At 36.8% G+C, this 12,965-nt stretch overlaps 1 protein-coding gene across 1 annotated transcript in view; it reads right to left on the reverse strand.

Moving 5' to 3' along the window:
* The window catches only part of CDK19 (cyclin dependent kinase 19), a 115,388-nt gene that overhangs the window by 63,950 nt on the left and 38,473 nt on the right, over window positions 1-12,965 (reverse strand). Inside the window, exon 3 of the mRNA XM_042881593.1 lies at window positions 7,831-7,941. Coding sequence (XP_042737527.1) covers window positions 7,831-7,941 — 111 coding nt within the window. The remainder of the gene's footprint in view (window positions 1-7,830; window positions 7,942-12,965) is intronic.

The raw sequence follows: 12,965 nt of genomic DNA on the forward strand, positions 1-12,965 counted from the left end.
TACCCATTTGAAAACTGATTAGAATCCACAGAAAACATTCATATTATAATAAAGGCATACAAAATAAGAGTCTGCAAAATGGTCTCATAGACCACAACACAACTAAATTAGCACCTCAGGAGGAACTTTACACCTCTAGCCCCAGATGCTTGAGTTGCATCTCCCAAATGCAACAACAGTAGGCCAGGACCTCTGGTTTCTGCCCTACCCTCCCATGTTTCTGCCTGCTTTCTTCCGAAGAACCAAGAAACCTGATTTTCTTTCTTTCAATACTCACAACACTGTTGTTTAGTGGACTTCTGTATGGCTCCAGTTCAGGGTCAGTTCTCTGCCTTAAAAATTGACATTTTCATCAACTGCTTGGATACAAGACTTGAAGGCATACGATGTAGATTTGCCAATGATACTAAATTATGAGGACATGTTGATTCCTTCATGGGCAGAGAGGCCTTGAAGAGAGATCTTGACAAACGGGAGGGCTGGGGAATGACCCAGCACGAAATTTAACAAGAACAAGCGCTAGATTCTGCAACTAGAACAGGGGCAGCTCTAACTACATGTACAAACTCAAGGGGGACAAGAGGCTGAAGAGTAGCCATGTGAAAAGGGATCTACACGTTCCAGTGACGGTAAGATGAAATTAAGTCAGCAGTGTATCCTGGCAGCCAGAAGGGCCAACTGTACCTTTGTCTGGGGAGCAAGGAGACTTAGTTCAGACAGTGGTTGCAGTGACTGCCTTGAACCTTCTCCCAGTGATAAAGTAAGTACCTGCACAAGATGTGCAGCCATGACAAGTGCCTGAGTTGCTAGAAGTAGTTAAAAGATTGAATAACATTAGAGGTGCAGAGAGATCTGTTAATAATCATAATCCTATAGCAGCTAACAGTGAAAAGAAGTACCTTAGTCCCTGGTGCCAAAGAAAAGCCAAAGTCCTCACACACACTTCAGTCCTCACTCTCCAGCTTCACTACCAAAACCTGATACAAAGCTTATAGCAGTAGACGCCCAAGATACTTATGACCAAGATCTGCAAGAAAACATACTTACAGCCACCAGTAAACACTGTAAAAAGAAACAAGTACTTGTAATGGGTAACTCCCTGTTAAAAGGCACAGAGGCTCCCCTCAACCAGTCCAACTGAGTCTCAAGAGACACGCCTTCTCCCCAGAACCAAGAACTAGGACAAATTTACAATCAGAAAGATTAATATGGTAGAAAGATGATAGAGGAGCATAACAGCAAAGGGACTAGCAAAGATGGAATGGTGTTACAAAGGGTGTCATGGTTCTATGTTTTTTCTGTTTTTGTTTTTTGTTTTTGGGTTTCAGTATTCCACATCAAAACATCATGTAGTGTACGGGGCATTAAAGTGTCACTGCCCCAATTCCAAGTACCTATCCCTGTACATTACAGCAGTCACGGGATCTGGCCCTTCCGGGTGGGGGGGGCGCTCTCTTGCTGCCTTGCAGTGGGTGCTGGAGGGTGCTTTCCTAGCCGTTCCAACCTTTCCAGGTTTGACTCGGTCCCGGGAACTCTCCCTCTCTCACCTTGTCTGATTTATTCATCTCAATTTCAATTAAATTGTATATATTGTGTTATCTTGTATTCCGATATTATAGTAAAATAAGTTTTCCTCCATAGATTGCTGCCGCTGCTCTCTTCCTCCCTTCCTTCCTTCCCATTTTTGTGGGACTGGGGTGGGGGGAGGGCAGAGGCCTGTCGCCCCTGTCACGGACATAGATTGATCTGGTCAGCTCCGTGACAAAGGGAAAGGAAAGGTGCTCACCCATCTCTGAAAATCTAGGCTTGCAGTAAGGACTCCACAAGGGACGGATCTCTAACTAGAGATCCTTCCCCAGTGGCAGTCAGCCCTTAAGTGGAGTCTAAGAGAGGTGGAGCCAGGCTCCACCCCTTCTGGTCACACAAATGAATTGCCTTCACCTATGCTCCCAGGGCTGACCCAGTCCTTTCCCCAGGTGTTCAACCAGTGGTTCAAGCCATAACTCAGTTACCATACAGACACTGCCAAAAGAAAAGAAAATATACTTATGACTTATGGAACAGTATTCAGTCTAGTAGTTCATGCACCTTGGATGTTACCAAAAGTGTTGAAATAGGCTTGAAAATTGGCTTATGAGGAACTACGTACAATTTCTGAACCTTCCACCATAAGCAATTTAAACAGAACACAAGATAATACAGCTCAAATTCATTTAGTTTTTTCCAAGAAAATCCCTAGTATATACACCCAGTATCCAAATGAGCACTCAAAAAGATCCTAATTTTAGTCTGCTTGTAAGCAAGTCAAGCTTATGCACACTGTGGTAGTGCCATCCCATTCCTGATTCCAAGAGCTGCCGTTTACTACAACAGTGGTCAAACAAACAAACAAGCTACATTCAGAAGTTCTCATGAAATTAAGTCCCTAAAAGTGGCATTTCACATGTGTCTGACTAAAAATGTTGCAATACGGGCTGCTACCTCAACAGACATGAGATGATTCACACAGAAGCTCGATCTTAAGATACAACTCACTGGAAAACCAGATTTCTTGAGTTCTACTGCTTAAATATATTTATTTTTTAATTACATGCATCTCCATCAAACTGAAACAATCTTTTCAAAGTGGGTGCCTCTCCATGCTGAAGTAAATTGTCCATATTCTCAACAAAATACTTTTTACATATACCCTCAACCAACTTCTGATAAAAGAATACAATTACGCCAGTCAATTTCAATACACCAGTAAAATTAGGCTTTATTATTAAAGAGATGAAGGTTTGATACACATTTAACCTGTGCCAGGGTAAAGAGGATGATTCAGATTACATGGCATCAAGTCTTCTCTCTTCAACGATCAGTACTCAAACACTGTTACATATCAAATGTAAAGCACTTGAAAGGCGAAGGAAAAATAAGAATCTGGAAATGCTAAACATGCATTGTTTGCACAATTTTCAAAAACAGGAAAAAAAGACAGACCCAATTATCTTAACTCACATTTGTTTGCTGTTTCAGGCCTAAGCGTAGAACTGATTTCAGGCACTAATGTTTAGACTAAAAAAAATTCTGTTGAGGGTATATCACAAACTAAACTCATATCAAAACAAAAACGGATAGAAGTACTTCTACTGACATTGCATGCATTTCCAATTTCAGCTACATTATGACAGTCAACACATACTAGCCCACACAAAAGAGAAGAGATAAAAATAAGTTTCAGTTCCCTCCTTAACAATGCTGTTACACGGTTGTTCTTTAGAATCCCTTTAACTCAAATTGCCAATGAAAAAAAAAAAAATCAATTTTCAAGAGACAAAAGGTCAACATTTTGACAGCAAAAGAAGCTTTAACATTCTACGTTTTGATAAACCTGACTTCCTTTAAATATTTATACTTTGAAGCATAGTGAACATAAAACAGATTCAGTATTGTTTTCCCAGGTTTTGTAGGGGTCTCTCTAGTTCTTCCAATTAAGACCAAAATATGTTTAGAAAAAAAAAAAAAAAAAACAAAAAAAAAAAACAAGAACAACCTTCAAACAGCAATAAAGTCAGAATTCAATCACTCTTTCACTATATACCTGAAATATCCAGTATTCATGTCACTGCTAAATACAAATTATCCTTGAATTCCCACAACCCTGGCAAAAAATAAAGTGAAATAATGTAAGTGTGAAGTGATTCTCAGACAAGACTACTATCAACAAGGAATGGTGTTGCCATCTGCAAGACATTCAGCCAGCACTTTTGTGTCAAAAACAACCCCATCTATTTGGAAAGGATAAATCACGCCATAAAGATGACTTTCCATAACAATGCCTGTTGATAAAAATCATATCTTCAAAGCAAACAAAAGCTATGCCAGCCCACTCTCTTTTGCCCCCATAAATCTTATATTCTTCTATCTTCTAGCAGAATCCTTCATTGCTAAAGACATGTGACAACAGAAGACTACACAGAGAATTGCCTAGTGGACTGGAACTGGATTAAGAGAAAAATACACACATGACTACAGAAAATTAGAAGAGAAATATAAAGCTACTACACTGAGAAAGGTATTTTAACACGAATAAAAATATTTGTAATCAGCAAGTATTATCATCATGACTGAAAGCTAAACTGAAACCTAGAGGAAGTAAGAGTTATAACTGATTATACCAGATTTGGAGAAAACTAACCTAGATCTATTATAAAACACTCATGTGATTAAGCACATTTGCAAGGTTGTTGCATAAATTGGTATGCAAAACCCTCAAAACTTCTTTTAGCATACAAGAATATTATTCAAAACGTCGTTGAAACAGAAACCCGTGCATTCGAAATAACTTTTTTTTTTCTTTAAGTCATTAAAGACCATAGAAGTAAAACAGATATATTAATTAAAGGAATCACACTTTTCCATCCACACGTAGTTTTTCTCTTAGACTATGAAGTCCTAACTGCATACTTGAGGAGGTTAATTAAAAATAGTATTTACTCATGGACTTGAGATTAACTCAGGTATGTGTTAAGTAGTTTTGTTTGTCTGTTTCAATCTAAACATGAATTAATCAGGAGAGAAAATCCAGATACAATTTGAACGAAAAACATCCAAGATGTTATCAGTAAACACTGAAAAATGAAGTCCTTCACTAGAAAAAGAAACAAGAGATAGTTGGTTCTCTAGCTGTGAACATCTGAAACTGCTTTCAATTAAATAAAACAGACATCAAAGTTGTGAGACTGAAGCAAACTACCAGGAGTTAAAGAAAGAGTGTAGGCCATAATGCATGAGATATTCAATAACAGAGGCTGAGACACACCTTCATAACCTTGTGTCAGACGTCTCTTTTGCACACAGTGAGGAAAAAGCTAAGGAATCTCATATTTACTTCATAGTATAAGCATATGCGAGCAGTGATGACACTGTAGACAATACACTATAAATCAGCACATGTGGCACATTCAATACCTTAAAAATGTTATCAGTTGTTAGAGACTGATAGCCCAGAAAAATCATAAGGAAATCATTTGTGGATCACACTAAATTTTGGCAATTGTTTTAATTAAACATGAATTATACATCAGTTGGTCAAAAAATCCGCTATATTCTTACGCATTCTTTTCTGTAATCCCATTAACACTTTTGCATAGTTTTGTACAACATTACTTGAGAGGCGATGAAGGAAAATCTTTGATCGACTTAGAAATCAGACAGTGAATACATTTGCTAGCAACGATAACATCATAAGTCTTCATCAATGCCTGTCAGAAGTTGTTCTAAACAGGCATGGTTTTCTTTATCCCTTGAAAATGACATCACCAGAAGTTACTGCAAATTATACAGTATGGTGCTATTATACCTCAAATTTCAGATTTGAGTACACTAATCCTTGGGAACTAAATGCAAAGTTAAAAAAGAATGTTGCTCACTATGAAAGAACTTTTTAATAAGCTTAATTGGCACCATCACTTTTCCTTATTAGAATGGGACAGTTTTCTTCAGCATTACAAAACGAACAGAAAAAGATAGCATCTAACATAGTTCATTCATCTTTTGCCAAATATTTGCAGTACAGAAACTGAAAATGTAATGATTTTAATTAATCTGTTTATAAGTAATGAGCATTTATTCTTCTCATTGAAGCCAGTATGTCATACTAAAGTTGGGCAGCTTTGAATAGAAGGAAGATTCCCATCTTTAAAAACAAGTTCTGCTACATAACATTAAGATATTTACATTTGAAACTGCATTGGTCTCTGGGAGTCTGTATTTGTCTCGTGACGGCACATCAAGTCAATACTTATCAAAACTTCAATCTTACTAAATTTGATATCCACAATGAAGAGACTTACTTTGCTTTGAAGTGGTGCTGGGGAAGCACACGGTGTAAACCAATCACAAAAATGTGCCAATCCCCTATTACAGTTCCTACCTCAAACTGCTGGAAGGGCACAAGTTGTAAAGCACAGAAAATGCAAAACACAACACAACACAGACAGAATGACAAGTGGTTGTTATTACTGAAATGTGTCACAAAATCAGTGGATTTTCAGGAGGCTTTTGAAGAGGATAGTGAAGGATCTTTACGTACGTTAATTGGGAGGCTGTTCCATGTGTAGGAGGCAGCGTGGAAAAAGACACAAAGTAGGGAGTGAGCAAAAGAGACAAAAGGGGAATCAAGAGCGATGCTTGGGAAGTGCTGACAGTAAAGGAAATGAGGACCAACGTCAAGCCAGAACCAAGATTGCCTTGAGTATGGCTAACTTTATGCAAGGGAGGAAAACGAATTCCTGCAAAGGCTTAAGAAGCAAGGAAATATGGGCAATTATATAGGAAAGGAGAAATGATTTGTGTAGCATGTCCCATAGGGAGAGGAAAAAAAAAAAAAAAAAAAAAAGCAGTAGGAAGTGGGAGACCAGTTCACATCAAATAACTAGTATAACAAGCATTCAATTTCAAATAATGAAAAAGAACGAAATTCACGAGATTATGACCAATACTCAGCCAAGTGTAAGGGGTGGTAGGAACATTAGACTGCAGCAATTCTTTAGATAAAGCTGTTAAGTTATGCAAAAAGTCACCATGTTGTGTAAAAAGCAGATGCCCCAAATAAATTTGAATGGAAAAGTTGAGCACCAGTATGTTTTGAACGTCTCTCAATGTAGCAGTAAAATATGTTTGTCGTGGCTGTTTTTTTAAAAATGATTAAACTCATGATGATGCACATATAAATTCTGTTCCATACAGAGTTTTATCTGCTGCATTCCTATTCATCATCACTGGCACCAGTTGGGAGAAATATACAGATTCACTGTACACATAAATGTAATGAAGAAAACTTAAAATACAAAGGTGCTACCCTACAGGAGAAATTCAAATACATTTTTAAACATAAAAATGGACTGAAGTCTCATTACTGCAATCGTTCTAAGCCAAAAGTACATTTTTTACATAGTCTGTCTACTTTTCTTCCAGATTACACCTTTTTTTTTTTTGTCATTTACAAGTACATATGCATTAGTTCTTGTACAAAAAAAAATTAAAAAAACCCAACCACTCTGTCACTATCATAGTATCATTACAAATAGCAATTTCCATATTACTGAAGCATTAAGAAGTAATATTGGAATTCATTTTTCCACTTCCTCTTTTTTATAGTATTTTCAAAGGAATTATAAACATACTGATTACTAGTCATGTTTGATACCTTTTGGGTTTAAGTCTTAATCCAAGTCCAGGCAACTCACTTCTTAGTGAAGTCTTTTCACATTTCACTGGAAATTTACTGACGTGCAAGTCTCTATGCCTCTTCCATATAATCTTAGCACATCAGCAGACCCAATCAATAGTGCTTTTTTTGTTTGTTTGTTTGTTTTTTTAACTTTCATTCCACTCGTACTGCCACAAATTCACTGTTCAAAATTAAATGACAGAATGTTAATGCCATTGTATCTCAGTAAAAGGAGTCAGTAAACAGTCCCACTCTTTCTTTTTCCTTTTTCTTTGTATTGGTAAAACTGCAGGGAAAATAAAATACTAAATAGATTTCCAATCTCTATTTTAGAAGGTCTCAATTTAGGAATACCATCTTTAACCCTAATTAAATCTTAATGGGATGCTGTTTTAGCTTCAAAATTAAGTCTGGCATTTTAAAAATTCTACAGAGGTTTTGCAGGTTTTAAGTGAAAGACCAAAGTGTAATAAGAACAGGATGTCAGGTCGACCCTGAATTACAGAGGAAGAAACGTATGCATCTCTGTGTTATACAAAGGCACATCACACACACTTCAGCTTGTCCAAGCTCCTTTTACACTAGGTCAAACATTCAGGGAAATCTGTACTTACCCACAAGTCATGCTCAGCATAATCAAACAGCAGCCAAACCTTTCTGTCACTGTGAGAAAGGAAAACCTTCTGTAATGCAATCACATTAGGGTGCTTCAACTCTCGTAAAAGCTGCAAAGAGAGACAAGCTGCTGTTATTTCCAAGTTTGTTAAAAAAAAAAAAAAGTATTAGTCTTACCACAACTAAATAAACAATCCTAAATAGGCCCTAGAAGAGAAATACTGTATAACACCACTATCAAAGGTAAACACCAGAATTTTAAAATGTTAGATTGAAGCTGGTGCAGCCCATCAAACTCCTCATGTGGACAACACAGTTAGCGATTACCACACAGTTGTTTAATTTCCCATAATTTTTTGCATTTAATTCCTGTCTCAATTGCCTGATAGTCTATTGGGTCCTTGTTTTCAGAACATAAGGGTGTTTTTAAAGGAAAGCTTACCAAATAACTGTTATTAATAGATGTTCCAAGTACTCTCCTGTAATCCAGATATAAACCTGAACTTACTGTTTGCCAGAAACAAAACACAACTAGGTCTCATGACTACTATACCCATAATTAAACTGCACATGAAGGCATGCACCACCACTGAAGTCACCGTTCTGACAGATTAAATCAGTCCTCAGAGAGAACTGGGAAGCAGTAATTCCAAAAATATCATTCCCATGAAATCACTTTTTTTTTTTTTTGAGACACTGCCATCATAAAAATGATTCACTACTTCTGTTTTATCTGAAAATTGCTTGCATCTGCAATACTACTATATGAATTACCAAGCATCAGTTTCTAATGGCTAAACAATAATTAGCATAGACTCCACAGTACATCTGAGACAGACAAATCATCCTCTTTTTTTCCCCTTCAGAAAAAAGACATTAGATGTTAATTTTAGGGTGAAAAAAAAGGAAAGTGATTAATTGTAAACCATACTGTCCCTTGGCTACACAGATACTTTTCAAGACAAGAGATCTTCGAAAGAATATTAAAATAATTTGAATCATTTCAGTTTTCCAGGAAATTAAATAATGTAAATGTTTCTTTTCTAGCATGCAGGAAGTGTTTTCTTCTGTTTCTTCCTTTCCCTAACACAAAGGGTTAGCCAGCTCTGAAAGATGTTCCTACCTAATGAACTCATAAGCAGTCATTGTCAGGTATCACATTTTTATCACTTAAACAGTAACATTAACTCTTAAATTATAAACTATCAGAAAACTAAAGATTATAATTGTGTCTCCTTGACATATATTAAAAAAATACTGCCATATACCTTTTTTTTTTTTTTTTTTTAAGAAATGCAAAAATTATTTTCCAGTTTGGTTTGCTTCTGACTTTACACTGTTTTAAATAAAAAAAAAAAAATCTTACATAGCAGTATTTTTTTTTTTGTTTTTTTTTTTTTTTTTTTTAAAAAAAAAAAAAAAGACACTGTTACCAGTAACATTGAGATAAAATAATTTTGAATTTTGAAACAGTCAGTGAGATGAAGCATTCTCTCAAGAACTCTGCAGGAAGAAATAGCCAAACAGCACCGAGCTCCATAATGAAAACCAGCATATTATAGAAACATTGACAGAAGTTCTATGTACAGCATAAGAACAAAAACAATGCCTGAAGCATTCTGCATTAACTTAAAGGCACTACACAAAGGAGACAAGCATGCATACATTCTTCAGTTCTAAGCAACAGTGTGCTCAAGCCAAGCCGAGCAGAGCACTTGTGTAGTGGTGGTCACGTGCCAGATTAATAAGCAAAGCCTGAAACCCTTCCTTTTCATGGAAGCCACGTGAAAGCACTGTCCCTTTTCAAAAAAAAGTGGTACATTTCTTATCCACAACAATGAAATGCACTCATTTATAACAAGTAGGCTATTTTTAATGCATTTTTTTCTCATCTTTTGATGCACCTTGGATGAAATAACAAGCAACATTAAATAAAATCTCTCACATGAAAGAATCAAACTCATGCTGGTTTGATCTTAAACACTGATTTTTGCAAAAACCATAAGGAAGAAATCATTATGTTATTGTGATGTTATACATGTTGAGCCTCCACCAGAATTTCTGTATCTGAATGGAGTACTTATAAGCAGTCAGAGATGGAAAGAGGTCTCAAATTAACAAACTCTGCTTATCCATGTTACAGGCACTCTCTACCTGCATGCTTTTCAAGTCTACTCTGCTCTGACAGTAAATTAACATTATTACAGAATTTTTGAGAGGTTACCTAGCAATTTTTCCTAATTATAATGGAAGCTGGATATGTCCCAGTAAATCATAGAATCACTCAGGTTGGAAAAGACCTTAAAGATCATCAAGTCCAACCACTCACTGACTGGAAGCTGGCAAATGTCCCACATTTCAAAGAGACGACCCCAGTAATCACAAGCCTGTCAGTCTCACCTCCGTGCCTTGCAAAATTACAGAGATTATTCTGAGAGCTATTGAAAAGCATCTGAAAGACAAAGCAGCCATTGGTCACAGCCAACTCGGGTTCATAATGGGAAAGGCTTGCTTAATTAATTTAATTTCCCTTTTACGATAAGGTTACTCACCTTAGTCGACCAAAGGATTTTTGGATTGCAACAAAGCTTTCAGTACAGCTTCTCACAGTATCCATCTGGACAAAACAGCCAGCACACAGCTGGATGAACACACAATGCAATGGGTGATGGGTAAAGCTCAAGTTATAGCAAACAGGGCTAAATCAGGCTGCCTGCTTTTTCTAGGGTTCATCAGGATTCCATTGTGGGGGCAGTTCTCTTCAATGTTTTGTCAGTGACTTGGATACAGTACTTAACAGTATACTAATTGAATTTGCAAACAACTCTGCATCAACCCCATTTAACTACACTGTCTTCTTTTTTTTGTTTTTAACTAAACTGCTCCATAAGTATGTACTGCTTTAAAGGAAGCCAGGGCAGTATCCAGTTCTTCAGTTAACCTTAAACTAGAATATAAGGGCCTTACGTCAGACTTGCCACTTCTGTTTCTTGACTGTTTCTGCTATGATGGAAGCGGTTGTCTTGTCATTGTGCAGGTTGAAAATGAATCCAAATTCAAGCTCTCTGAATGAGGGAATTCTTCCTTAAATACATTATCAAACAGGAAGTATGGGGCAAAAAGGAGAGGTTTAAGACTACATTTAGATAAAACTGTAGCCTAATCTAATGGCTCACCTCACAGTTTCACTCTTCTGCTATTCACCTGATGAGCTGTCACATGCCAAATATGTAACAGTTGTGAAATGGCTGCACGACAATTCTTCACCATAAACACATTTCACAAATGTGTACTGTGGTTGCACCTAGAATCCCAAGGACAACTTCAGAGCCATGGTAAATCATTCTCCACAGCTTTTCTGAAACACAGATTACTGCATAAACTTTGAACATATAAAATAGAGGAATAAAATACAATACCATTTTTTTCTGAGGGCTTGTGAAGAACTGGGAGATTGGGTTAATTCAAAGCTCAAGGCAGAAGGAACTAATACACTGTTTTTGTATTTGTAAGATTCCAGTCTTCATGACCACACTTTATTACAAAAAATAATCCAAACATAAAAAATTTGCAACTGCTAGAATTTATTATCAACTGAACACAGCACCCTATCTTAACAGCGCTTCAGCTTACTGTTCCTTCTCTACAATTCCATTTCCATTATGCTCAATTTGCAGTAAAACTCTAGTAAGAATCTGTCTCTTAGGTGACATACAATACACTTCCTTCTTGTTAACAGCACACAGAGCCATTTGAGTCTTAAAGTCTTTGGGAAAGGCATCAGTTTGCACTGTCAACGTTCTGTGCAACTTCGGATTTAGACAATAAATCCCATGCTAGCTGAGGTATTTACAGGAGAGAAAGGGATGTACTGACAAACTCATCTTTGTGATACTGCTTTAAAACAATATATACAGTTTTTACCTGGGCTTAAACATCTCCCTCTCCACACACACACACACACACACACACACACACAAATTAACTTCCTGAAAAGGGGAAAAGGCAATTAAAGGAACAAACAATCTATCCCTCAACAAGGGAAGAAAAGCTTGCCCAATTACTGTAGCAAATCAACTACTAAAAAGAATTAATATTGATACCCACTAAAATACAAAGGTGTGAGCACCAAAGACAAAAGACATAATTATGCTAAAAGGCACAACTACAGCGCTAGGAAAACAAACAACTGCTATCAGATAAAGTCACCCTCAAAGATGGCACCTCAAACACCAAAGTTCAGGAATAGCTTCTCAAAAGCAATGAAAACAGCACCTCATTTGCAGTTTGATCATGACAGGAAATTCATTACTTAATGACTCCAATTTAACCATCTGCCACTAGATTCAGTGATGCAACATCTATGAAATACCTAGCTTTTATAGAAACTTTCAGAAAAGGTAATTTGGTGGGGTCTTATTGATCATCTCCAGGAGATGAAAGTATTGACAGACAGCTCCTACAGTAGTTTGTTTTAAGCTCTTTGAACTTAGGCTACCAACTGTCTATCAATATACCACACAAGTAACTTTTGTATCACGAGCAGTTAGGAAGTCTCTTGCTCCTTTGCATTAAGGAAGTTCTGCTTTCTATAAAAAACTACTTCTGTAAGAAGGACAGAAGAGAGTTTCATTGTTACTACCATAAACAAAATGATCAATTCTGAAGGCGTTCAGCCCTCTTAAAAATAGTCAGGCAGCACATTTCTAAAGGAAACAACTTCCACATAGTTTTTCCATCATCAGGTAAAATAATGCTTTCTTTCTACCACCTACAAAATCAGGGTGAACACAGACCCTTTCATCTCACTGTGAAACTAAGAAAAAGGAAAATTAGAGAAAATAGGAAGACAAACACTACCGTCAATATCTACACCCACAAATCTTGCAGTAAACACATACTATGTCAGTGAAGACAAAACATCACCTTCAGAAGTGAATTCTGAAGTCAGATCATCTCATCTAAGAGGTATCCCCATCTTCCAGTTTACTCTGGTCTTCCGATCCTAGTTAATCCACTCCGGAATACCCCTGGTAATTTCTTTGATGGAAATATAGTCAGTGATGCACTTAACTGCTTTCAAAGTTAGAACCAAAACCTTCAACTGACAGAGATGTGGATCAGAAGTTGTCAT

Source organism: Lagopus leucura, unplaced genomic scaffold, assembly GCF_019238085.1.
Source record: "Lagopus leucura isolate 7727_CA_CO unplaced genomic scaffold, USGS_WTPT01 Super-Scaffold_73, whole genome shotgun sequence".
Lineage (NCBI taxonomy): Eukaryota > Metazoa > Chordata > Aves > Galliformes > Phasianidae > Lagopus > Lagopus leucura.